This window comes from Ammodytes marinus (assembly GCF_949987685.1).
Source record: "Ammodytes marinus genome assembly, chromosome: 5".
Classification (NCBI taxonomy): Eukaryota; Metazoa; Chordata; class Actinopteri; order Uranoscopiformes; family Ammodytidae; genus Ammodytes; species Ammodytes marinus.
The window spans coordinates 19,353,687-19,380,723 of record NC_137234.1 but is presented as its reverse complement, the minus strand read 5'-3'; the positions used below and the strand labels follow the sequence as shown (position 1 = coordinate 19,380,723).

General features: G+C 42.8%; 2 protein-coding genes across 2 annotated transcripts; one reads left to right on the top strand and one right to left on the bottom strand.

Annotated features, from left to right (window-relative positions):
- The first annotated feature begins 1,491 nt into the window (after nt 1-1,491).
- Nucleotides 1,492-6,019, top strand: uevld (UEV and lactate/malate dehyrogenase domains). The gene is made up of 12 exons (XM_080027242.1): nt 1,492-1,612; nt 2,249-2,333; nt 2,452-2,517; nt 2,626-2,789; nt 2,906-3,047; nt 3,125-3,213; nt 3,305-3,410; nt 3,682-3,852; nt 3,956-4,120; nt 4,354-4,438; nt 4,595-4,718; nt 5,208-6,019. Exons 1-12 carry the CDS (start codon nt 1,571-1,573, stop codon nt 5,370-5,372), a joined length of 1,404 nt encoding a protein of 467 aa, XP_079883368.1. The 5' UTR covers nt 1,492-1,570; the 3' UTR covers nt 5,373-6,019.
- Nucleotides 6,020-6,031: 12 nt separating this feature from the next.
- LOC307250219 (uncharacterized protein) lies at nt 6,032-27,021 on the bottom strand. The gene is made up of 14 exons (XM_080027241.1): nt 26,853-27,021; nt 16,231-16,304; nt 15,446-15,531; nt 15,202-15,241; nt 15,018-15,098; nt 14,514-14,621; nt 14,300-14,409; nt 12,626-12,674; nt 10,996-11,116; nt 10,583-10,677; nt 10,299-10,364; nt 9,992-10,091; nt 9,434-9,586; nt 6,032-9,313 (listed from the first exon to the last, which is right to left on the bottom strand). The coding sequence occupies exons 2-14, from the start codon at nt 16,294-16,296 to the stop codon at nt 7,944-7,946; spliced, it is 2,445 nt and encodes an 814-aa protein (XP_079883367.1). The 5' UTR covers nt 16,297-16,304; nt 26,853-27,021; the 3' UTR covers nt 6,032-7,943.
- Nucleotides 27,022-27,037: the final 16 nt, after the last annotated feature.

Sequence of the window (27,037 nt, the reverse complement as noted above, 5' to 3'; positions counted from 1 at the left end):
AATTGCATAGAAAACCGACGTGATAATGTTAAGTCTAGCAGTAATCATACATGCTCACAGTTTCAATAAGCACTACTCATAAAAGAGGGGTACTACAACTGCTAATAGGGATGCTAAAGGAACACTAGAGCAGAGAGGTGTGTATCTCCTGCTCTGTCCGCAGCTGCGAGGGACTGCTGCGCGAGGACTCTGCCGCCTGTCAGTGCTCTACGAAGGGGGACAGGCAGGAGAGACACCCGCTGATCGTTGATTAGAGTAAAGAGCGATACTTGAGCGAAAAAGTCACCAATAACACCAGAAAAAGTAGCTAGATTTGTCTCTGGTCGCTTTTTTGAAGAAAACGTCGCCAGAGGTGTCTGAAAAGTCGGTAAATATAGCGACAACATCGCTAAGTAAGCAACAATGGGACTGAGCTGCGGGCTTGAATTAGTTCTGTAGCGTTACGCATGCGCACGAGCTGTAGGCGTTTTTGGCCGATATGGGCGTTTTTGGCAGATATGGGCGTGTTTGGCATGTTTGGCCGAGCTGCACTGGTAGGCGGAAGCGGCTGCATCTAGACCCTTCTCGACCCATGGGGAAGCGGAGCTCCACCGGAACACAACATTTCTTCTTCGTTTTGTTTTACTGGCGGCGATCACTTAGCGTTTCTTCTTTTTGTTTTACTGCCGGCGTTCACCTAGCGGTGAATAATAACAAGACACAGTTTCCACCGGTTATGGTGCTAGTAGACAGTAAAATAAGTCAGTTTGTTAAGGGTCCCAAGTGGCCAGGACGGTGGTAAAAAGTAGATGTTGAGGTAGAAGATGAATGAAGCAACAAAGCTTTGTGTACATCTTCCGAAATCCGTCTCTTTAATTCACAATTATCACAAGTAGGTCAATCACATACAAATATAAACTCTTATAAATAAAACACAAAAAGTGCCACCACATTAAAATAAACAGCTCATTTTAAAAAGTGGGGTCAAAGACATTAACGCAAGTGAACAGTAACGATCGCGTGCAGCCGCAGAATTGCATTTCAACCAGACATAAATAGCCTATGTTCAGTGGCACAGACGTTAAAAAACTCCTGTTAATAAATAAATAAATAATGAGATACATACAATAGGTTTATTAATCTGAATGTAGAGCATGCTCACGATGTGTAAGGTGACCGCATATGAACGGCACGAGGGCTGAGAACTATGCTACTGATCAGATAAATGATCGATCAAACGTAAAATCATCAGGAAATTATAAAAACATCCCGATGGAGATTTCTATGGAGTGATTTTGCTTTAAACTGTACAGGGTCGCGTTGTGGCAGGGACACTCTTTCTTCAGTCTGAGCTGCAGCGTAAAGTGAAAACAAACTCAGAGTAGGTTACAATTCTGACCAATGAAATTAGTTTGGGGCGTGGCCCCTTCATGTTTCCGGTGGAGGTCCGTTTCTCCATGGGTCTGCAAATAGGTACTCTTGCCTCGCTTAGCTACTCCTGAAAGTTTGCGGAAGTGTGTTTTGCTTAAAGTTGGAAACCGAACTGTCAGGAGTCAAAAATCAGACTGCGTCTGTAGTTGTACTTCATTAGATGGATCTCAGTTCTGAGAAAAAACAGCGGATCCTCTCCAAGGTTAGTTATTTAACAACATGACAAACCGTGAAACTTTGAATTCGTTTAAGTATAATTAATACTGTAAAGTTATCGATGACTGCTAGTAGGCTATAGAAGGCAATGGGCTAATGTCCTTCAATAACTGCCCGAACCAGTCTACAGTCAGATGAAAGGATGTTGACAAGGAAATGTGATACTAGAATACGACTTGCTATTTAACTTTTTTTTTTTTTCAAATTCAGTGATGGGAAATGGGTGAATACATAAATCACTGCCCTGGGCTGTTTGCAGCGTCGTTGCCATCCCTAAAGCGAATCTGAGCTCACAAAAACAAATCCCAATCATATCTGTCGACGTGTCAACGTATTCAATCTTGAAATTACATTGGCTAATTGTCTAAAGGAGACCTAATAGAGAGCGAATCCATAGTCCCTCTGCCATGCCATCCCATAGGCCTACTCCAGCTTGTTTTTAAAGCATGCGCACAATATTCCGCCTTGATGGGAATAATAGAAAAAAAAAGCTGCTTACAACCCACCTCAATAAAGGGATTAAACCCTTAATTTAAAATTGATGGGCAGGTGCTGTTACTGCTTATACTGCCATCTATATTGTTCAGACACCAAACGATTTTTTTTTGCTCCTGGATATTAGTACAAATTCCATGATGTTGCTATTGAGGAGCTGCAGAAAATCCACCGCATCTACCCTGGGATGAAACCATACACCGGCACATACAGTACGTTTTTGCCCTCAGGGAAACACTATAGTTCATTTACCCTGTTATAAACCCTGTACATAGCCTACACACCTGTTTTTGGCTCAGCACTGACTGATGCTGCTGTTGTCCATTACAGCATTTAGTGACAGCACACAAAAAGATCTCCTGAAATTAATTGGCAACCTCCCTGTCAAGTATGAAGGTAAGGCTGACCTCTGACATAACACAACAACGTAGCCTAAGGGGGAAACAAATGTATACTTTCATTATGAGGTCGTTGTTATACTGATGGCATCGTCTTTATCCCAAGGTCGCTCCTACAACTTCCCCATTCAGCTGTGGCTGCTGGACTCGTTCCCCTTCACTCCGCCCATATGTTTCCTGAGACCGACCGCTAACATGGTCATCAGAGAGGGCAAGCATGTGGACGCTCGAGGACGCCTCTTCCTGCCGGGCCTGCACAACTGGGATTTTGTAAGGCTGTAGGCCTATACTTTCTAGTTGATATGTGAAATGCCATAGCATAGGTTATGAGGGGTTCTCATCTGTTTTTTGCTGCTCTTGTTTTGTTTCTTTGCTCTTTGCAACAGCCCAAATCAACCGTGGTGGGTCTTCTGACTGAGATGGTTGCCAAGTTTGAGGAGGATCCCCCGCTGTCAGCAAAGACCACAGGAGAGAATAAAGACCCCCATGAGCTTCTGGCTTTTGTCTCCAATCTCAACATCACTGAAGGTAGCCCTTCTGTTGTTAAGGATCCATAATCTGATATTTGTATAGTATTGTTGGCTGAACTGATGTCCCATTTGCAGGTGGAAGTAGTAATCATGGAAAGAAAAAAGTGTCCGTTATCGGAGGGGGTGATTTAGGAATGGCAACTGTGATGAGCATTTTATCCAAGGTGAAAAAATGACGTATTGTATAGTTTACCTGTACGAGTAAACACATCAAACTCTCACGGTCTTTTTTCCCCTGTCAAATCTTCCCCGCAGTGTCAAGTGGATAAACTTGTTTTGGTTGACGTCGCTGACAGTTCCACCAAGGGCGGCAGTACAGATCTGGAAACATTCAGCCTTCCCAAGGTAGAGGTATCCAGAGGTACGTCACTTTCTGCACTGTCACTCAATAATGTTAGAATTGCCTCTGGGCTTAGTCATCGCAGATGTTAGATAATTGAAAGGGCATTGTGCTCAGGGAGGCCGTCCTTGATGACTGGCCTTTGTGACAGCCGCAGCATTCACAGTCAGGAATCAGGGTTTAACCGAAAGCTAACGCAGTGTTTACAGTTTGAATCCACAGTGCCTTTCAAGCTTTCCTACAAGGTCAGGCGTGTGCAATATTGAACCTCTGATGGCTCTCCATTGTATAGATATGCTAGCCTCCGCAAACTCCATGGTTGTGGTGGTGACTGCGAACTCTTGGAGCAGCGAGCAGTCGTACGCAAGCGTGGTTCAGACCAACGTGGACTTGTACAGAGGGATCATCCCAAATCTGGCACGTCTCAGCCCCAATGCAGTGATGCTCATTGCTTCACAACCAGGTTGGTGATGGTGGAGAAAGAAACATAAAGGAATGGACCACTTTGCTCATATACAGGTTTTATACATGGTCAACCCTGGTTCTTTTTCTTCTCCATTTTCCAGTGGACATCATGGCCCACGTGGCCTGGAGGCAGAGTGGCCTGCCTCCGACGCGGGTGATCGGAGCAGGGTGTAACCTGGACTCAGAGCGACTTAGTCACGTGTTGGATATCAATTTGAACACTCACAAACAAGCCTGGGTCATAGGAGAACTTTCAGACAATAAAGGTGAGCTGGAAAGATATTTTTAGATATTTGCTTGAAGGCCATGTGTTCGGTTGTCACTGTGAATGTCACACATTTCAACAGACTCCTCTTCCGATCAGTCTCCCCTATTCATTCATGATCATTTGACCATCTTTCTTTTTTTATTTGAAGGTTTTGTTTGGAATTGTCATACATTCTTGCGGCTTTTAAATTACACACTTGGTTTAGCTTGTCCATGTGTTTTTTCCCTCCAGTTCCTGTAATGAGTACCAGCGGGCTTAGCTCCAGTGTGCCAGAGATCGCAACAGCATCCAGCTCTACCAAGCCGTTGTTAGACAGGTAGTGTGACCCCTGTGTAAAATATGTAAAGTTTTTGTAGATGAGTCAACCGGTTCTAAACACTGGTGCTGTTGAAGGAAGTTTCAGGGATAAAGAGAATAAGAAAAAAACGTTTAAATGTAATCTTTATAATAACATATTTATCTGTGTTTGCAGAGCGTTTGAGATGATGAAGAATCGAGGCCAGCGGTCCTGGTCTGTGGGTCTGTCCATCGCTGACATCACAAACAGTGTCCTGACAGATAAGATGAAGGTCCACTCTGTCTCTACACTGGCACAGGTAGAACCATGTCAAAACAATGGCACCATTTTCACAGTCAGTTTCACTTTATCATGGTATGCTATGTTACACTTCATTTAATTAAAGGTGTAGTTGTCGTTTTTCTTTGGTCAAAATCAGTGAATATCTCCTCAAGGTGCCACCTGTACATACTGTGTGTGCTGAAGAAAAAAAAATCAAGTGTTAATACACAGCCCAGGCTCTGTAAATTGGTATGTTGATAGCTACGGTTGAATACATACCAGTTTACAGGCTGTGCATTAACAGACAGATATTCACCGTTTTTGACAAGTTTTCCAGAATAGCTGACTCCACCTTTAAGTGTATGCAGTCAGTAGCATCGACACAGAGGCCAAGTTGTATCCTGTGCCGTTTGAAACATTTAACAAGCTGTGTGTGCAGTCAGGTATTTCCTTTAAAGGACATTTCCATTGAAATTGGATTATAGAAGATGTTAAGCATTTGCCTGTGTTGTCTGTTTTGCTCTAGGGCTGGGGTGGCATTGGTACAGAAGTTTTCCTCAGCCTGCCGTGCATCATGGGATCAAACGGTTCCACGCGCCTGGCTGGAGTGTCATTGGGACAGGAGGAAGACACCAAAGTGAGGGACAGTGTCACATCCCTCTCTAACCTCATGGGTCAGCTGAAGATATGAAGGATAAGATGGGACTCAAGTTCTGGCTTAACTGATGGGACTTTCAGCTGCTCACTGGCACAGCCTCATCAGATAGACTTGCGATTGTGCCCAAGTTGAATGCTAGCTACTTAATGGAATCAATGAAGTTATGGACCGAATTGCTGTGTCAAATAAGTCTAACATAAGACGTGTTACTATATTCTCGTTGGATAATGTGTATTAAATGTGGGGTAGGAAAAATGTAGAAATATCAATGTACAAATTGGACTTAGGTGTACCGGGACTTAGAAGTTACTCTTTTTCTCATACACAATTTATTTATTCCTGTCTGTCAAGATGAATTTGGCCAAGACTATTTTTTTTTTAACCAAAGATGTATGTGATTATGTAAGTCTTTGCTAACCGATTCCTTACATAATTCCTTTGGGGTGAATCAGGGTGTCTGCAGTATGTATGATGCAAGTATATTATATGCAGCGCAGGCTACTGGACGTATAGCTTGTATATTTTAATTTCCTTATATGCCGACTCAGTGCCACATTTCTATATTTACCTTTGTTTTCTCTGTGTGAAATACTTTGCACGGTTCAGAAACCTAAGATATGTACATAACTAAACAATTTATTTGTGGGTGTGCAATAAAAAAACCAAAAGCAGATGTGGATAGTCTGCCTGGGAAAGAAAAGACAACAGACAGCTAAGGTTCATCTCTTTATAAAACTCAAATAAGTAGTTGCATAAATGCACATAAGCTTTGGTCTCAGCCCCAGCATCCCTGATGTCAACCAGATCCATAAAAGGAGCAGTGATGTACAATTGGCGGTCGGGTCACACGACTAAAGATACTCCAGCTAGCCAAACATACTTGTGTGCATGCCAAGTTCCAAGTTATGGGGTAGGAATCGCAGCAGAGAGACCAAAGCTCATGAACAATCCAAAAAAAAGGGATAAAAAAATTAATCTGTCAACATTACTCCCTAAAATGAAAATAGTTTTTAATCAGTAACCTGGAACTCCATTATAAAACAACTGAATACTTAAGAAATACAAAACCTCTCGGTAATGAAGAAGGTGAGTGCACAAACAAAACAAATTTTTTTAGACGTGGTATATATTGATATATATAACTGAAGGAAACTATATAAACACGCTTGACTATAATGTCCTTGTACTATATATTATGGCTCAATTTCCATTTCTCTAGAACATAGGTCCTGAAAGCATAGTCACTGCAATGGCGCTAAAATGTAATTGACCATGCATTTGATTCACTCGTTTTCATTTTTTTTTTTACTGTATAGGGTTATGCAATTATATTCTTAAGTAAAGCTCACTATCCCATTTGACATGTGCACATTCACAAGTAGACATTACAGGTAGCATTTATGTCATAGTTGTAAGCTTCTCGTTTGTGGACATTTTATAGTTTTAAAGCAAACTACTATCTCTATAACTTCTGAACAGTAGATGGAGCTATTCTTCTTAAATATTGTGACATTGATTTTTACTGTTATCTGTCCTAACAATATGCTGCATTCATTAAATCTTCCTATTAAGTCTTACACACCCACTTTATTTAGCCTTGCTACATGCATGTATATATATATGAAACATTACATTGTTGCTGTGAAATCAAGTGTAAGACAAACAGATGTAACACTGAAACCCATTTCTTTGAAATGGACAGCATCCCAACAAGATAAAACATGACAAAGCAGGAAAATACCCAAAGAGTACCCACTCTTACTTTAAGGAAAATAAGGACCTGACTGGGCTTCATGTGAAATTAACTAGCTTCAGTATATTAACAGCAGTGACATATTGCACCATGTCTTCCCTGTTGCTGGTGGTTCCAACATAAGCAATTCTTTGAAACGTACTTTGCATGTGAACGGCTTTGGTGCAACCTGGTTTAGTGGTCCTTTGTTATCAAGTAAGATACAGTAAAGTAACTGTTATATTAACCTTTTACCCATAACGGTTCGACATGGCTGTTAAGACGTGTGAGCCTGCTCACATTTGTCATATATGTACTGTATATATGTAGAGGCTTTTTGTGTTTTAGCAAAGATTACCTTACCCTGCAGCCTCAAAAGCCCTTGTTGAGTGTTAAGAGTTGCTACCCTCAGTTAACTGCAATCAGGTTAAGACACTTGGATTCAACAAGCTGGTACTGAAGAAGTGGTGCAGCTGATATTAAATCAACCTTATTTGTGTCAATTTGCCATAACCATCCATCAAATTGAAAACAAAATCTGGTCTCACGCAATAACAGGAGCCTGGCCCATTAACACACACACCTTTTGTGTGCAGCAAGCAATGACACAGACGGCAGTTTTAAATACAAGTATGACACGTAGAAAAGTTAACTGCCCTTGCAAAGAAAAAGGTGCAAGTATAACAGAAATCTGTACATATCAATGAAAACATTCCTTTCAAAACATACACACAAACAAAAACCTTTGACACACCAAAATAGCTACTGGCCTTGCGTCTCTTCAAAATGGCTTTGAAAACTAAATCAAGCATTCTACAGAGATTCTGAATCATATTGGCATGAGTCACAATTGAATGGGCCCTGGGAAAACTTCAAAAGGTCACTGATTTGGGCAGTTGCTGTCCACCGTGAGGCACTCTGCAAAAGTCTGGGCTCGAGCGGACCAACGGCACCCCGACCGGCGACTGTCCTGAGGGCCTGGGGTGGCCCGGTGGTGAGCCGGTGTACAGCAGTGGTGCTGGGAAAGCAGAATGGTCCCTTGGGCCCCTGGAGAAAGCCTTAGAGTAACCGGGCGAAGTGGCTCTGTGTGTGTCTGAACAGTTGGCGGCAGCACCACCACACTGGAAGGGACTGAGTCTGTCTGCAAAACTAGCCGGAGGAGGGGGGATGATGGAGTCTTCCACCCAGATGTCCTCTCCTTCGTACTCTGGCTCCTGAGGCAAAGTGGCGAGAGCGCAGGGCGAGGGAGGAATAGAAGGAGAGGGAGGGATGAACACGGGAGGTGGAGGCAGTGGGTGGAGGGCGGGGTCGTAGTCTCTGTCAATGAGGCGTTTGCTTGGGCTTTCTTCAGGCGTGGTCCCGAGCAGCCTCTCCAGGAAGCGGTCGTCTTCGTCGGCCTCCGACAGGTTGTCGTACTGGGAACAGTTGGACGGCCGTCGGTCTCCGGACACCGGGACGTACAGAGAGACGGGGAACTTGGTGGGTTTTGGGGGAGGGAGTCTGGGAGAGGAAGAGGATGATGAGGTGAAGGCACGGGGAGGGGAAGGCTTGGAGAGAGGAGGTTTCCTCGGGGCCAGGTCCAGGGACGTGGGTGGTTTCAGCTTGAGGCATGGTTTGGGGGGTAGCTTCATTTGAGGGACCAGCGGTGAGGCCGAGCGTGGGGACGGAGAGCGGCCCTGGGTTCTGATCTCTGATTCGCTAGCTGAAGGCGTTTGGTCATCCTCCTCGGGGTAAAAGAAAGGTGGCGGTGGCAGATCCGGGAGGTGCATGAAGGTCTCCTCCTCGGCCTGTATGTCGAGAGCAACAAAAGCAGGGGGCTCATAGGGTGGAGGCCATTCCACTATCATTTCCTGGGTGTCTGGGGCACCACTAGCCGGGCTCTCTTCTTTTACCCAAACTTGGGTCGGCTGGCTGACCTCTGGAAGCGACTCCTTCACATCTCTGTCTGACCTGACCTCGGCACAGGGTTTGGCTGCTTTTGGAGGTAAAGGAGGTGCTCTGCAGTGACTTAAGGGAGAAGGTGTTCTCTGTGTGTGGACTACAACCGGGTCAGGTGAAGCCAAAGGAGGTGTTCTGGAGTCCTGAGGCTCAGTGGGAGAAGGTGTCTGGTGTAGGCCGATGCTGTCCGTTTCCTGGGCCTGCAGATTGATTTTGACCTCCAGAGGAGATTCAGGCTGCACAGGCAGAAGGAGAACTGGTCTTTCTTGACCCAGAGGTGTCTTTGGCAGCTCCTCTGACTTGGCTAAAAAAAGGAGGGGCAATGGAAGAAAGAAAAACTATACTTTAGAATGAATCAAACACAGAGGTCCATGTAGCCTTAGACTGAAAAATAAAAGGAAAGAATACAAGAGCACCAGTGCACCTGGGGGAGGTCGGTCCAGCTTCTTACTGTGGAGCTCAGACATAGCAGCCTGTAACTGTTCAACCACCACATCATCAGGCAGGAAGAAGGAAACAGCCAGCTGCTCCTGGAGAAACTCCCTCAGGTCCTCTAACTGAAGCCTCTGCAGACGCTCTGATTGAACACACACAAACACAAACGACAAATGAAAGTTACCTCATGTTGTTAACAGTGACCCATGATTTTATATTGTTAAAGGCCTTTTAAGAACTTTAAGATACAGAGTCAAGATGTGGCCCGTCAGAATTCAACCGGGATGAGGCAATGCTCGTGTAAGCATCCAATGAGAAGTCAGCTTTCGATTCTTCTCCACAGCAACCGGCCGCTTGCATTATGTAAGCCATCCAGTGAGGAGGCAGCCAAGCGAGAGGCAGCGTGCGATTTAATCTGCACAGTAACACTTGCTGGTATAGTAACAGCAGCCATGTCTGTATCTGGGCACAAAGCTGGTTTGACTCATTTAGCCAAGGCACGGAACAGTGCGGCACGGAAGACAACGTTATTCATCCTCATACTTACTCTTGTGTAATTTGAAGGTTGTATAAGCCATGGCATTTAGCAGCTTCTCTCCCTCCAGTATGTAGATGTCCCATAAACGCAGGGTCAGAGTGAAAGGAGTCTGTTATGTAAGAGACACAGCAGCAGAGATACGGTCTGGTTAAAAAAATAATAAAACAGCCCCATAAGTGGTTCTGGGTTCAGAAGTGTATGGAACAGACTGCACGGTGATGTACTGATGCAGAATACATCTGGGACTAGATATAAACAGAGTAGATGTAGCGATGGAACTTATGTGCACTTTGTGTTTAGAAAAACAAATACTTACTCGGTCAATGAAGCACTGCAGAAACCATTTGGTGGTGTAAATCCCTGTTGACATCTGCTCCTTGTCCTGTGAGGGCAATATTAATGAGAAATAGTCTCTAAGGGATGTCCCCTACTCATAATATTTCCAATTTGTCCTGCTGGAGTAGAATAGTAATGCTGGAGTGGCAGTAACAGTTAATCTGGCCTTTTGCAACATAAATTCATCAAATAATGAAATGACACGGATTAATGCGCTGCATCCTTTTTCAAGCAATCAATTAGCCCCATGTGTCTTTAACTTACCATGTGTTTCTTCAGCTTTGGCAGCATTTTGGAGAGGATCAGTTCGTGTTGGGCCTGGAAACGATGAAGCTTAGGAAATCCAGGGATAAAGAAACCTAGATGAGTGAAAACATATAAAACAGCCATAAATGGTGTGTAATACAGGTGGAGACAAAGAAATATTTGGTATTTGTTTTCACTCACAATTACCAACTATACCAATTATGCAGTTCAAAAATGAATATGTCATATCAAAATAGGTGCGGAGAGTTGTGGAACCATATCTAAAAACAAAAACATCCAGCTGAGAGGCATACATGAAGTGAAATTGAAAAATGTTAAAAGGCTAAATACTTCCGACATTTTAATGATGAATAAGATGCCATTTCTGAGTGCTTCTAAACAGAGTTGTTGTTTTTTCTGTTTTGTCTCACCGTGCATGGCGTGTTTGCCGTTGGTGAGAAGCTGGGACAAGGCCCAAAAGGCATCTTCCTCATTCAGGTACATGAGCAAGATGGCGGCAATCTGACTCATGCCTTGGCAGTAGCTCACCTCCTGGGGGAACACAAAAGAGACCGGTTCAATTAAATAGAATTGGCAAACTAGAGGAATTATTCATAATTTTATAGAGCACACACACACACACACACACACACACACACACACACACACACACACACACACACACACACACACACACACACACACACACACACACACACACACACACACACACACACACACACACACACACACACACACACACACACACACACACACACACACACACACACACACACACACACACACACGCCCAGAGATGAGAGGGGAGGAGAGCACCTGCATGTCTGATGTAGTCTGAAGGCATACTTTGGATGTGTGTGTGGTTCTACTGCAGACCTTCTGTACAAGCAGCTATGACTTTATAAACACCTTTACCGAAGGTTGTTCAAATATTTACTGTAGCCCAACAGAGATTCTCAATAATGTCATGTCTTCTGCTTGAATTACCGCCAATTTGACTACGCCATGATTCAATGATTTACGCTAAACACGTTGCCCTTGGCAAGCACAGATACACAAAACCAGACCCACACTTGGGATTTGTCCATATTAAGACAGATGTATTGTGCAGCTAGAAATGGACAATCCAAAGTGTCCTTTCAAGGAGATACAGTAAGTATAATTAGGGTTACAGTGAGCTTAAACTACACATTCTCCACATTCTTCTCTACCATCACATACGGAAAAGGACAAACACACTCCCCCCTCCATTCCCTCCCTCGTTCTCTCTCCTACTGACCCACTTTCTTTTGAGCAGTGTGTGAGAAGAGAGGGAGAGAGGGAAAAAAGAGAACAGCACATGCCGGTTTCCTCTGGCTCTTAACACCTCTACCACGCAGGACCCGACTACAGAGCCCAATCAGAAGGAGGGAATATGTAACGTGCAACGAGACAAGATTAGTCCCCAACAGACTGAAGCAATCTGTGATTTTACAAGATGAATATACGGATTAATAACCAACCATATGTTGAGATACAGGAAACACACATGTGCATTTACTTCATTACAATAAATGTGTTGACAGATAATTCCTTCTTGGTTACAAAAGCCAGACTTTAGACAGAGACAAAGTCTGGCTTATTGTGGAGAAAGGACAGAGGGCTTGTAATGATAAAATAGTACCTGAGATGGACACGGTGTTGTTTGTAATTGTTCTGGTTGTATATAATAAAGAAAACCAGGATGATTTGTATTGCTTCCCCATTAGGTAGTATAAACAGGGAACTTGGTGAGTGCTGAGTATGACTGTGGGTTCACTGGTTGTCTGACTGTTTCACTGTGTTGATGTGCGTTAAGTCAGAGCCACACTCATAAATAAAAGATCTCACCAAAGGCTCCGCACAAGACAAGAACAACAACAAATGGGTTTAGAGTGCTGTGGGCCGTTCTTTGCTGTATGCAGACAAACGCACTCAACAGACTTGAAGCCATTGCACCACTGAAGTGCTGCTATCACTGCGCAGACCCCTCCATATTATGCAACGCATAAGTAAACTTACCGTGTTGTAGACAGAGTAAGCTGCTAGGACGTGAAACAGGGCTTGCTGCCTGGAGAGGGAACAGAGAAACCACCAGTTAAAACAAGAATGTTGTTCCTTAGCAACAACCCAGCAAGCTGACACAATGTGTTGTGAGTTTATGAAATAAAAATTCCCCAAGGCTGCATGAGTTATGACTTCTCAACCACCTCATCCTTAAAATACATTCATCAACCAGGACAGAGTCAAAACAATTGCAAATATTTTTTTCACAAAGCTGAAAAATCCTGGCTGCATGACATCATCCCGGTAGTGTTTGTATATATCTGAGTGTGTGTATGTGTTTAGCGTGGATGGTCTGTCGAGCCTATGTCTGAGCTATTTAGCTTGCTTTTTAGTATAAACGAAAGGCTTGTGTCAAAGGACTCCTGTGATCTATTATTGGTGGAAAGACTGACCAATTCAGAATTTATGTTTTTACTCATAAATTGGGGCAATTCTAAAGGTGCAACTTTTTAATGTGTATCCACATATGTGACAAGATGTTTCTTCCAGAGCCTGCATATCCTATCCAGCTGCTGTGAACACAGGGTCGTGAGCTGCTGGGCTCACTACATCTGGAGTCTGGGCTGTTTCAGAACAGACACACAAGGCTGCTATTGTGTGCGAGAATGGAGAAGGGACATTGACAAAAAAATAAATAAATGCAGACGAGAGGATGTCTCCCCTCCAGGCCCTTATAGTAAATGCACATCTTATAGACAGCAACAGAGGCAGGAAAAAGGAGCTATATATAGCCGTCAGTGTCTCGGTGCGAGTGGGACAGCTGTTGACTTGCAGGGAAGGATTGGGCAGCCAAGGAGGATGGAGTGGTGTTTTTGTGTGTTTAAACATGAGTGGCTTTGAATTTAAGGGAGAGGGGTACGTTCCAAAGAGAGCGCTCGGTCACAATCTCAAGAGGGTTAAACTGAAAATGATACAACAGCGACTTTTAGATCTTCACACTCACTGCTGTTGTCCCACAGTCACATTCCAAAGCACAATTTTTGTTAAGTGTATACATATATTTTTTAATTAGCATTATATCGATGAGTTGCCGGTGAATAACACCGTGGCCAGTGTTACTCTGTACATGTACACTCAATGTCAGTGCACAATTCTGTATGAATGCCATTTCCTGTGGGGCTTCGCGCACTGACAGGAAGGCTAATAAAACACAGAGAGGAGGAAACCACTGCTTGGGTTTTGTGCGCGCGTGTGTGTGTGCGTGCGTGCGTGCGTGTGTCGGGCTGAGGTCGCACCCTGCAGAAACGTAGACACGGCAAACCTGAACTACTGAAAAAGAAAACAAGACACCAGATCTTTGGACACACTAGTATGACACAAAACAAGTTCAACACCTTTGTTATGAAGCAACCTAAATTTTTTCTAAAAAAAAAATCTTCACAGGCTAACAGGCTAAAAGGTCAAGGTGGAGTATTCATATGAAACACAGGAACATAAGCAGTGTGTTGTTAGCTTAGATAAACGCTAAAGGATAGGCGCTAATTTACTCTGGGGTTTTCTTTTGTGACTCCTTCTGCTGTGATACGGTAAAGACAGGAATGAGGAAGTCATTGCACTGCATCAGTGACATTTGTAGATACACTGAAATACACGTTACACACACACAGACACACACAACAAAGAACTCACTTGACTCCAAAGCGGTCCATGAACATGATGTGGTTCCGGAAGGTTCTGTTCACATCCAAGTCAATCTGTTTAATCTCTGTGGAGAAGTGACGAGCCTGCTGCTTCATTTTCTGGAGGATAGAAAAAAGGACAGATGTGTTATATAAAAAAATAACTAGGCAACCATCAGATTTCACACTTTCAAAGTATCCGTATTTCGCACAATTGACATTACCTCATATTTTCCCTCGTTATCTTTTTTTACTTTCTCTATGTCCAAAAGCAGGGCCCAGGCCTGGCCTCTCAGCTGCAGAGGGATGCCTTTATACACACGCTTCACCAACTGAAACGCATGTGACAAAGACATAAGAACAGACACGAATGGGAGACTCTCTAAACATAAAGAGGACAACAGCTAGATGAAACTCGCTAGAGGGTCATGTATAAATGCTGCTTCATGGGATGTAGCCTTGTTAACTCTCTTGAATGACAAGGACTCATCACATGCATTTATGTACTTGTTTGAGCTGTCTAGACCTGGGGGGGGGGGGGGGGGGGCTGCAGTTGAAAGGTAAAAAAGGGTAGAATGGAAAACAGATTATTAGCAGAGTGAAAATTATAGGTCACATAATTTATAGGAAGGGTAAAAAAGGGGACGCACGGGCTGAATTGAGACAGAAAGTTGTTGTTTTGTCTGAGTGCCTGTGTGTTTGATAAGCATCAACGCTGAGCTCCTCACCTTTTCACTGTTCCTGTACTTGTCCCAGTTCTTCACCATCTTCAGCCATTTCTCCACTCGCTCGATCTCCTGCTGCTTTTGCTGGGGAGAGGAAAGACAGATATAAAATGTGGTCCACTGTGTGTATGAAAGCGGGCTATTAATATAACACATGCAAGCTCAAAAATCTGGACTTTGTTGATACCTTCTCTTCAAGCGCACTGGGCGTTGGCAGCTCCTCCTCACTGGAGCAGAAATAAAAGAAATACACAACAAGGGATTGTTGACAGAATGATCTAAGTTAAGCATAATTATTAGACATTATGTGAGAAAGAAAAGAGAGAGAGGAAGACAGGAAGTGTGGGGAGATAATAGTCTAAATAGGAGTCAAGGTGTAGAATTCCAACCAATACAAGGAAGTTGTCAGAGCCTGATGTAGGGTTACTTACTGCAGGAAGCCGAAGCGGTCAGTAACCTTATAGATGCTGTAGTCAGCATCCTCCCATGGGTCAATTTTGACACCGTCCTGCCTGCCCTGAAACATACCAGAAAAAAAACATAACCCCTATTAGCAAATACTGTATAGTGGTGACAAACTGTGATACAGACTAAACAAGTTTTCGAACATGTTGTTCCAATTATCAAGTGTTTGTCATTCATGTACCTAATTATGCTTTCTATTCTGTGTAACATCATTATTTTCTTTATGAAAATTTCTGTTTTCTTATTCAAAATAAAAATTTCAATCAATCAATCAGGTTTAATACATTAAAATTGAAATTTGAATTACAGATTTGAGACGAATTACAAATGACTGGACTGATGTTATGGCAGTATAAGAGAGGATGGCTCACATACAGTATGTTTCCTGCTTTACTTGTTTGGTCCAACAACAGCTACAACTACACTTAACACACCAGCATTAGCCTGTGTTCTGTCTTGGCTTTCACACATGGGTCTCTTGTTTTCCTTTTCCTAAAGGATCACTTGTGCTTTCACCCTAATGTGTGAGCATTCACAGTCAGAGTAATTCATTGATCATCCAATCATCAATCGTCACTATCTTTGGGAACAAATCTATTCTGATTCTATTCACACATTACAGGCACCACTCGAGGGGCCTCTCTATAACAGAAAGAGAATCAACGACTCTTTTCTTTTAAATTGTTTTGCACACTGAAGGTCCTGGAGTAGTGTATGTATTAAGTGACACTATTCCTTAGAACACACTTACCTTGTCATATTTAGTGATGATTTCAGCACGTTCCTCTGCTATCAATGAGTCTATGTCCTTCTTCATGTCAAAATCTGTGGGGGGGGGGACAAAAATGTAACTCATAATCATCAGAATTAGCATAAACTATACCACTCTGTGAAAAGATACTGTATACGGTTTGTTCAGGTGTGAAATATGGACAGAGACATGGAGAGTAAATGCCAAATCTTAGCTAAGCTGGAGAGATGTCAGGGTGTTGCTCAAAACCATTCACCGGTATGAATGAATTCTGCCACAGGGGCGCAAACACACAGATGGTCGTGACTACTACTCGTGTGAGAAATGTCTATCGGCTCCCATAATAGCAGGAGGTATTTGCAGGCCAAAGAATATGATCATTTGAGATGGTTCAGACCACACTGCTGTGTACCACACCTTGGCTTCAGGCTTCAGGTTAACGTGTACATCAAATTTTGTATTTTTAAGAATAACCCTCTTTGGTTTTACAATCCTTGTAAAACAATCCAACAATCCTATTGTTTGTCTCTAGACTCAGATAGGCCCATTAGTTTGTGATCAAGAGTCAATTTTAAGCTTGAACCAAAAGAAAAAAGTACATAAAGAAAGAATGACTGAATATGTCTATCTGTGTGTCATTTCATAGCTATTAGAGGGTTTACCGCAAGTAGTCATGACAGCCAGAGTAGGCCAGTGGGTCATGAAAGGCCTGTAGGAAGTGTGTGACACAGAGTGACTGTCATGGAATTATATGTCTCTAGTGTGTGTGTATGTCTACATGTATGTAGTTATTTGTGTCGCTGCATGTGCTAGTAGGACACATGTGTGCTAACCACAATACACAAGAAGCGAGACAGCAACAGACTGGCCTAAGCCGGGGAGGAAAGACTGCTGCTGACGTCACATCCGTTGGTCCAATGCTCCTGGAGCCACTTAACCCCTCCCCGACCCGGGTCTGCCCCTGTGAGCCAGCCCCGTGCCTTCCCTGGGCTGATTGTCTGCGGCAGAAGTCTCTGCTGTTAGGGAGTTCTCAGGGCTGAATAATCGCACATAGAGAGAAGCCTTGCAACCTGTTTGCTAGACCAGCAACTCAAGAGTGAAGTTTGGATATGGAGAATGGATAATAGGAGATGAAAGAAACGGATACATAACCCAGGGCTAGTTGCACCCTTTAATGTACTGTAGGCATTAAAACATCAGTGTAAGCTACTTAGGTTATGAGTGAAATTCTTCAGCAAACGCTGAGGAAGACTTTCACTGAAAAAGGCTGAGGCCTCTGGCGGAATGTGCGTCTGTCATGCCTTGCGGCAACTGGTGTTGAAGCACCTGTCATCTCACACAAGGACCCCTTAACTGTTCCCCACAGACCCTCATGCCTTGTGCTGACCAGGACACATTTAGTCTGAAGCCACCTGATATTTCCCCTTAATACTTTATATCTTGATGCCAGAGAGAGCAGTGGAAATATTGACGAATAAGTTAAGGGGTTAGGTCGTACAGGCATCATTTTCAAGATGCGCTTTTAGGTGCCATGTCTGTCTGTCAACCATATAAACCTGCTCTCCAAAACTCCAGTCTTCTCAATCATAACAACAGCTGAGTCTTTTGTCTGACAGGTGGTCAGCGAAACCAGAACACTCAACAAAAATGGTCTCTGTTGTGCTGAGCTTTCCTTTTTACAATTTCCCTTCTCTCGCCCATCTCGGGTCAAAACTTTTTCAGGTATTTTCAAGGCATCGGCATGTTTGTCTGAACAGTTGCATACACTGTCTGTGTGGTGGTGGCTGCCAGTGTTGGTACTTTATATGCAGGCTAGATTTTAAAAGTCTCTGCTAATAAGGCTTAATGAAGATTGGTAGCTCTCTGTATGTTGTTGCCCTCTCCAGGGGTGTGGAAGTAATTAAAATGATGTCTGAAGTATGAAAACATTTAATTAATGGTTTAAAACACATTATAATGTGATATACGTTTTTATACAAGTATATAATGTAAAGTAAAAAAAAAAAAGCATTACCCTAAGAATGTCTTTGACATCTTATGTTATGCATTTCTTATGTTCTTGTCCTGGCCAAGTGAAGACATGGCCACACATGAGCAGCAGCAACACTCAGCAAAACATGGCTAGCTTTAAGGCTCCAATGCTCTTGAGTTAGTAAGTTTAACGGTCCTAGAATAAAACTTTAAATTTTTTTGATTCAAGATGCACATGAAGGATTGTGGGCTGCTTTTTTAAAATCACTGTGTACCAGGTTCATTGGAGCAAAAGGTCTGCTCTGCTTCATCTTTGGGTCCTAGCTGCTTACTTCCTGTGTTGAGTCTCGGCTGATAGTATTGTGTTGGGGTCTGGAAGAAAAGGAAACCAGTGGCTGCCCCTCCTTCAACAACAGGTTCAATGAAAACGGCAAAAACAGTGGGACAACAAAACAGCTCTTCCTCTAAAGACTATAATGCCTTAAATGTACAGACAAAGCTTCAAATGATCCAGACTTTGGGGTTTGTAGTCAGCAGGAGAGACATGACTAATAGCACAAAGTGGTCAACATTTTGCCTGTGAGTCAACAACAGAACTGAGGCACTCCTCAATGGGCGCTGTGAAAAGAGGATAACATGTCACGGTGGGCTTAAAGAAACTTGATTCGATACATTTTGCTTGAGTGGTAAATAGAAAAGTGTCTGGTTGTGCACTGTAAAAATGAAAAAGTTGGGAAAACACTTTTTTTTAGTTTTAAGGCCAAGTAGGAAAACGGCCTAAACAAATTTTATTTTGTTAAGATAACTATTCATTAATTTGTAATACAAAAATGTATTTTTAATATTCATACAAACTTCACATTACTAGACTTTAGACTTTATTGTCCCCTAGGGGAAATTCTTTTTCACTCCACAGTACATGTATGGGCCGCACGCCGACAGACAATAGACAGATGGACAACAAACACAACAAAATAAACATGCATACAGAATATATAAACAGAGTGGGACTGGGGTGTTTTATCTTGGCCTTTTGTTGAGGGCTGCTATGGCTGCAGGTACCAGGCTTTTGCCATAGCAAGCCCTCCGGCACAACAGGGACCTGTACCTGCGTCCGGAGGGCATAATGGTGAAGTGACAGTTGAGTGGGTGAGTGTTGTCCTGTGCTATTGTAAATGCGATGCGTGTGATGGCCTTGACATTGAGCTCTGACAGTGTGGGTGTGGGGAGACTACATTTTCTGTCATCCATTTTTTTTTTTTATATGGTGGCTGGAGGGTGTCAAACAGACGGAAAATGGGGGAAAACAATGAGTAAGCATCAGAGGAGGTAGTGAGTGGGAGATACAGTTGAAAATCACGCCTGGGGGAGCTAAGAGTACAGTGCAGAGACAAAACAATGGGTACACACATATCTCTTACAAAAAACAGGAATCATATTGTCTGTCAAAATGTAGGTGGGGTGAGTCAGAGCATAGGTGGTAAGAAAAGGGTAGGTGGGCCAGTTTAGACAGTGGGCCAGAATTGCAGATAGTATGGCTTTCCCGTAAGGCTACATTTTGATAACCAATTTGCTTACAAGACTTTGAGCCTTGGGCCTTAGATGACATCGTTTCCTGATATGACATAAAGCTCTAAATCTAGCTCGCGTATTTAAGTTCTCAGAGCACTGTTTCAACCACAAACAGCTTGCAAAGCATTCTGAATCACATCCAGCTAGTTAGTTAGTGCTAAATATCTGTACAATGCACTATCAATGCTAAATGAATTAGCAGTTGTCTACACAAACAACTGATAACATAACACTTAAATGCTTGTTAACCTGAAATGTAAGATGATTCTGCTCCATTTGTTTACCTTTTACCCAGTTTCACTGTGATGTTGATAGGGAACAAGTCCTCTTTTTCTTACATTTCTACACTTCCTTCCTTGATCCATAATCAGCTCTCTTTTGGCTTATAATCAATATTTATCTGATTCTGAGAAGCAGTCCGATTTAAGGCAGAAGATTATACAGTACAAGAGCAACGTCAGAATGAAAGCCTGAGATTAGGAGGAGCCTGGCAACGTTGAACTATCTGTGGGAGCCTGGAAACTCTGAGTTCAGCGAGCGACGCTGGATAGTTTGGGTTAAGGTGAGGGGAGTGGGAGTGTGTATGGGGTGTGTGTGTGTGTTGTGGGGTGTGTGTGTGTGTGTGTGTGTGTGTGTGTGTGTGTGTGTGTGTGTGTGTGTGTGTGTGTGTGTCAGTGTGGGCAGGCATCCTGAGCTGAAAACTTTCAGTGCAACCAAGTGTGAAAAGTTTAATACCAACAGAACAAAAAGGGACAGAAATCCAAATCAAATTCTTATCTGTTCAAATTCCTAATAGAGCATCTTATTTGTGGCTGGCACTTCAACCCTTCTCCCCCAAACCGCTGCTGGCGTGTTTGACTGAGAAGAGGACAGATGTTATGACCACAGAATGATTAGTCAGTGCTGCGTGGCCAGCCAAAGGACGCTCTGGCTCTGAGATCAGACAAGCTTCGGGACATGCACTCATTCGCCCTGGTTAACCTCACAGAGCATGCCCACATATACTCTGTCTCTCCTATATTGCGCGTGTCATTTACTGTTACCATGTATTATGAACCATCATGTGTCCTGCACATGCTGCTAACTAAGATGACATTGTCACGGGGTTTGAAGAAAACCACCCACCGAGCACCAGAGGCAAGTAAGCAAACGCAAGCTTATTTTGACGATTCAGAAACGGAAGTTCATAGAAAGAAAATATTCAAATTTAAAAGATATAACATTCAAATTTAGAGAGATCGAGTGCCAAGTCAACTCCCATGACATCAGAATGCGATTGCAGAGTATTATGGCCACTTTAAGTTATCAAAGGATACACTATTTCACTACTGTTGCTACTGTGGAAGTTTTAGGATATCCATCAATTGAGCATGAATTTGCTTTCATTAGTAATGCAATTGAATTCACTGCAATAAAGTTCAAAGAATATCTTGTAGTGTGCTGTATGTTTATCCCTCTCATTATGTTAAGCCTAATGCCACAAGCTCATGGTGATTGCGGGGAACAAGCATATTATTGCAGTTCCTAAAAGGAAGGATGGTAACAAGCGACCACATGGCTCTCATTTCCACATGAAGAAGTCTGAAGTCCCAGATGGCTTCAGAGCTCCAGTTTTTAATGGATGTCAGACACAGTGTGTGCATGTGAGTGTACATGTGTCCAAAAAAAGGCAGAAAATAGCACAAAGTGAAAGAGAGAAATTGGACCATTATAAGAAGAAGTGGTTTCTAAATTGTTTTAGCAGGGGCAAGGTAGCTGTACAAATTAATGTGTAATGTTATGTTACAACACAGATTCTGTTGTATTCCATCCATTATATTATTTAGTTTAACCAGGACTGCAGTCAAGTTCACCCTCAACAAGATCTTTTCATTTCTGCCCTCGACACAACACTGATTTGGCAGTTGAAGACAATGTTGGGTTATAAAAAAGCGGAGCCCCTAAAAGACTAAGAAAATCCTAACATCACCCCCACGGGAAATCTAAGCAGGATGGTACGAGAGGTTCAACAGCTGTCCAGTTTTATAGAGGAAAGGTATGGAGTCCAGATGGAAGTTCAGAGATACAGAAAAGGGCTACTCAAACTGGATAACTGTAGGTGCGAAACCTCGGTGTGAGTCAGATCAATTCAGTTCAGCATGAGTGTGTGATACATCACAATGAAGAGTAACTGGGGTATTAAAACCATATTGTCCTGCTGATTTTGTTTGCCACCCTTAACCATGGTGCCTGTTAATGACCTATCACTACAATACAAGGATGACACGCTTGTGTAAATCTTACCCATGTCACTTCAATACCTTCGGCCTGCAGACAAATAACAGGGATACAAATGTCACAGCCCCGGTTGTGCTTCCAAACATGTGTTTTGCAGGTGTGTTGGTGAATGGACAATGGCCAATTGTTTACCCTAACCGCAGCGGTTCCCCTTAGGCCTTAGCACATATGGGCCATTGACTCATGTATAGCAATGCATGACAAACACAGTGCTAACGTATTCTACTCTTGACTGTGTTGAAGCGACCACATAAAGTAGGTTAAATCAACTAAAGAACAGGGAGAAGAATGATTCAAAATCAGGCCGATGAGAGTAAACGGCTGGGAAGCCTTGATGGCTGGCCACAGAGTCTCCTTAACAAGAGACTGAGGGCCTTGTCTTTCTTGCTGTCTGAGCCTCTCTCTTTCCTCCGTCTCTCCCTGTGATTCTTTTGTACGGCTGCAGTGTTTGTGTTTATGCGTAGAAAATAGCCCAGAGACTGTGTGACCCAGGGACGAAACATCCAGAGAACGGGGACTGGGGAAAAAGCACAGGGCTCAGAATAGCTTGTTGTGTCCCCAAGGGGCTTCTCTGTCCCTGCTGTACTCTGTATTACCACTGTCACTCTGTCTTAACCTGTTTTTCCATAGCCGAGCAGCACACAGAACTCAAGACTCACCAATGACACCCAATATCCCATACTACTATACCTAACCTTTACAACACCTTAAGAAAAGGAAATAACAAGGTTGAGTCTGAGGAAGGGGGCTCTCTATCAACTCACCCTGCATCTGAACCAGCCTGAGAACCGTCTCTTGTCTCCCCCCTCCTTTACCTGGGGGGGGGAGTGAGGGGGGGCTGTCTACATATAACAATGACTACAGTAAGTTTCAGATGCTGAAGTAGCGGGCCAGTGGGAGAGAGAGGCCTTGTTTCCCAGAGTGGCAGCACTTTTTTTCAGGGGTGGTATGATGAGGACAAGAATGTCACGGGAACAGTATATATTCATAAACACAAAACCACAGGACCCTGCTGGGGAAAGCCACATTCTCATAAATTGGTCCTCGTCCTAGCAAGGTCGTAATATTAACAGTGAAGCCAGAGTTGAAATAAGTGGTGCTATTACTTTATAAAAACTCAATTTTTTAATATGAAGTTGAACAATCAATAATGCATGGGTTGAGAAATTTCCCAAGGGAAATACGCAGTGTAAAAGGAAGTTATGCAACCTTCCCCTGCTGAATGTTATTGTTTTTTTTAAACTCCATCTTGTATCCAACCCTTTTCAAAAATATCCTTAAAAAACGCCACAAATCTTTTTTTTTACAAGCCCAAAGTGAATAAATAATTCAGTGAACACATTGTGAGTGTGTGTTACCCAATAAGTAATGCCCAACCAGGACAAAAGTCAGCTGGTCTCGAGTCAAAAGCTAAGCAGAAATGAGGTTTAATGATGCACAAAAGTTTACGTGTTGAAATCATGATAACAAGCACAGACACAAAAAGGATTATGGTTCATACAAGGGGAGCAGCCTAACCTTGGAGGGAAACTGTCATTCTACTATGATTCACCAACACACAGCAGAAATATAAAGTGGCATCTAAAGAAGACTGCATACTACAGACAGACAATCATAGAAGGGAAATTCCAAGATGGCCAAATTTAGCCTTTTGCAAATTCCAAAAGACAATAATCTGGGCTACAATCCCATACAGCTATCACTCTTCTCTCCGGTGTTGAAGTAACAATACAACTTAAACAATAGCGTGACGTGACCTCAACTTCACTAATGACATGATGCTACATTCCAGACAAAACTAAGCTCATGAAAAGTTCACACTAGTTTTTGTCAGAGGCTCACTCTAAAGCACGAATGTAATGATTTTTCATTTCATTTTCATTTAACTTTTATTTATCCTCGAGAGACCAATTGAGGGGTGACCCTCATTTTCAATGACGTCGAGTCAAAACAAATTCAAAACAACAATACAAACAAAATATTCAATGCAAAAACATCAAATACACAACAAGTGAAGAGAAGAAAAAACAAAACGATTGAAACATTTACAGAGTGGGGAAGAGAGGCAGCAAGTAAAAGGCATACAGTACAATATAGTCTAATTAAAACAGTTACAAGTAGAGTTTGGCAGATCCAAGATAGTCTGTTTAAATTGGCCAAAGGATATGAATGTATTTAGTTTAATTTTTAGCTGTAAGTTGTTCCAGGAGTCAGGTGCACTGAAGCTAAAAGCTGTCTTTCCCAGCTCAGACCGGGCTTGTGGGACATAAAGCATAAGCATGTCAGTGGAGCGGGTCTGATTGATGTGCCATTGGGCAGGATAATGATTCATTGATTGTCAAAATTGCTTGCATTAATTTTCTGTTGATTGAATTATTGATCATTTCACTTTAGTACACTACTGGTTCAAACTATACTTCCAAGAAATCTGAAAGGACAACACTGAAAAAGACATGTCATGAGTCACAGAGAGGCAGCAGGGCTAAAGACTCTCTGTCTTCTTTATGGTTGGCAAAAGGCTTCACTATTTGGTGCGTTTTGTGACACTGATGCGTTGCAGGCCTTTGACGTCGATCATAAAGCCTCCATTCAGAGGAAATACAAAGGCCATTGATTCCTCTCAACAAAAATAATATTATCACAACAGAAGTAGGGCTGCTGGTACAAGAGTTATGAGACAACAATAGATTGTATACATGTCATGAGACATTACGTGTTTTTGATAAGAAAACTATTAAATTAAACAGTGTGTCATCATCAGTAGAGTTTTGTTCACCAAACTAATACCATAATTAATCACCAAATAGTTTTTCTTTGCTGCTGCAGTGTAATCAACTAAAAAACAAATATTACATTAATGCCTTTTGATGCTTCACAGTGAGATGGATGATGATGAGTGATTTAAGGTGGAAACATATAAAAAGACAACTCAGAGAGTACTAAAGAATGCTGACTGATCAAACAAATAAGGGCTGCTCACATGCTCTGCCTTGCTCGTGGCTCACATCCTGTTGGCATCACAGAGGGCAGTCAGATCAGTGTTCCAGAGCACATTCAAGTGCCTGAGAGCTTCTACAAATAAAAGTGCAGTTCATTTCTAAAAAGTCAAACGGTGCAGCTGGATTCGGCTATTTAAAGATCAAACTAAGGGCACAAAGTTGAGGCTTTTCCTTGATTTGGTGATTTAGAAAAAACATACTGAAAAAGAAGAATGTTACTTTAAATACATGAATCCAGTAGGGGGGGTGGGGTCTTTTATATCCGACCACCATTTTTTAAAATGACCTTAATAATACTTATAATAATAATACAGGAACAGAGAGCTGAGAATGGGACACAGTGAAATAGAAAGAAATACTGAGGGAAGGAATGTGTGTCTCACATGCTACTCATCACACACAGACAGTAGACTAGAGGATTGGCGCTGTCACCTTTTTCAATGTGGGGCTTCCTGCCTTAACCACAACACACTAAAGTGAACATAGCAACAAAGAAAAAATACAAAACGCTCTTTGCTGTTGAGAAAAAGCTTCTTATCAATCCGTCTAAAATGACAGTCAACTGATATTATAACCTCCTGTGGGGTAAAAAAAAACAGTCTGTCTCATCCAAATTCCTCTATGTGCCTTTTTGCAATAAACAATCCACCAATTAATGACGACGGGGCATATTTTAAAACGTGGGAGGAAATGGTTGAAGATAACTATGTGCGCTAGCCATTATACCAACATGCACATCTACTTTCCATTGAAAACAAAGCCACAATCAGGGGAGCGAATGACAGGGGAACAACAATGACCACCAGACATCTGGCAGAGGATGAGAGCTAAATCCTGCTTGAGATCTTTCATTCAGACTGTCTGTAACCTCCCCCACTCCATGTACCATGTATGAACCAGTAGTGTGAGACGCCAGGCCAGCCAACCTTCCAAAGGGGACCATGCATGGCAGGGCATGACAGGACATACAGACCTGATAGGCAAACTGGCCTACTTCTGGACGCATCTGTGGTCTGTTTGGGGTATACATCTGCTTCCTCCAGTAACAAGACCTAGGCCTAGGCTATGTCTGCTTTTATATTAAAAATAGGGCACCCTGCTGCTATCTCTTTCGCAAGCATACAGTTCCTGATTTTGACACTTGTCTCATACCTCCTAACGTAGTACTAATATAATGCGGAACTGGGTGTCAGGTCTGTAACGTATTGAGAATTTGCTTCGTACGCATGTACGCACACAAGCAGTAAAACATGTACTGTTTGTTGGAATGGATAACCAAAATATTAAAGACAGCGAAGCGGATCCAATTATGCGCTCTATTTCTAGTGGCCATCCTTGCCACGGTTTACCTGCAATTTTACCGCTGGAAAGGCCATGAGGAGTGATGCAAAACCAGAAATTCCCCTGAAGAAGTGCTCACTCACTGTCCTTGCCACAGCGGGTTTGTTAGGCAAGCCATCTACTAGTTTACAGTAAATAGGCATCTGTTCCCAGAATTAGAAATCATCATAACTTCTAGCCTATAAATCAAGTGCGCACGCCAGCACAATCAACGTTACCCCCAGCTTTGCACGCGCGAGTAACCGTTACAATTAGCGTATTGCCTCCTTTATTGTGTTGTAGTGGCGCAAGTCGTAACAACACAAAAGGAGCCACTAAAGACGCGACAAGTAAGCTATGTTGTGGCCACCCGCATGCGAGCGTCCCTTTTGCTAATAATTGTGAAGTGAGTGAGTAAAATAGTGTAGTAAGGAGGCTAAAGTCGCTCACGTTGAGTAGTAGCAAGCCGTCGTTGCTGCTTACCTTTTGGGCTGGTTTCCCGTATTCTTCTGCTGTCGCCAACTCGTAGACACAAAATCCACTATTTTCATTCTCTCCCTTGCTGTCCAGGGGAGCCGTCACCCAAACGCTGTATGTCACAATACTGAAGCCTTGTCCCCCGACTGGCTTGGCTGAGATCGATGCTGGTCAAACAGACTGAAGTCCCC

What these genes read in the sequence shown, in the direction of transcription:
- uevld (XM_080027242.1), top strand. Translation starts at nt 1,571, where the DNA reads ATGGATCTCAGTTCTGAGAAAAAACAGCGGATCCTCTCCAAG. An exon ending in ACCATACACCGGCACATACA is followed by an intron (nt 2,334 to 2,451) that starts GTACGTTTTTGC and finishes TGTCCATTACAG; the next exon opens with CATTTAGTGACAGCACACAA. An exon ending in GCTCATTGCTTCACAACCAG is followed by an intron (nt 3,853 to 3,955) that starts GTTGGTGATGGT and finishes TCCATTTTCCAG; the next exon opens with TGGACATCATGGCCCACGTG.
- LOC307250219 (XM_080027241.1), bottom strand. Translation starts at nt 16,296, where the DNA reads ATGAAGAAGGACATAGACTCATTGATAGCAGAGGAACGTGCTGAAATC. An exon ending in AACCTTCAAATTACACAAGA is followed by an intron (nt 9,587 to 9,991) that starts GTAAGTATGAGG and finishes GTGTTCAATCAG; the next exon opens with AGCGTCTGCAGAGGCTTCAG. An exon ending in GCTGGACCGACCTCCCCCAG is followed by an intron (nt 9,314 to 9,433) that starts GTGCACTGGTGC and finishes TCCTTTTTTTAG; the next exon opens with CCAAGTCAGAGGAGCTGCCA.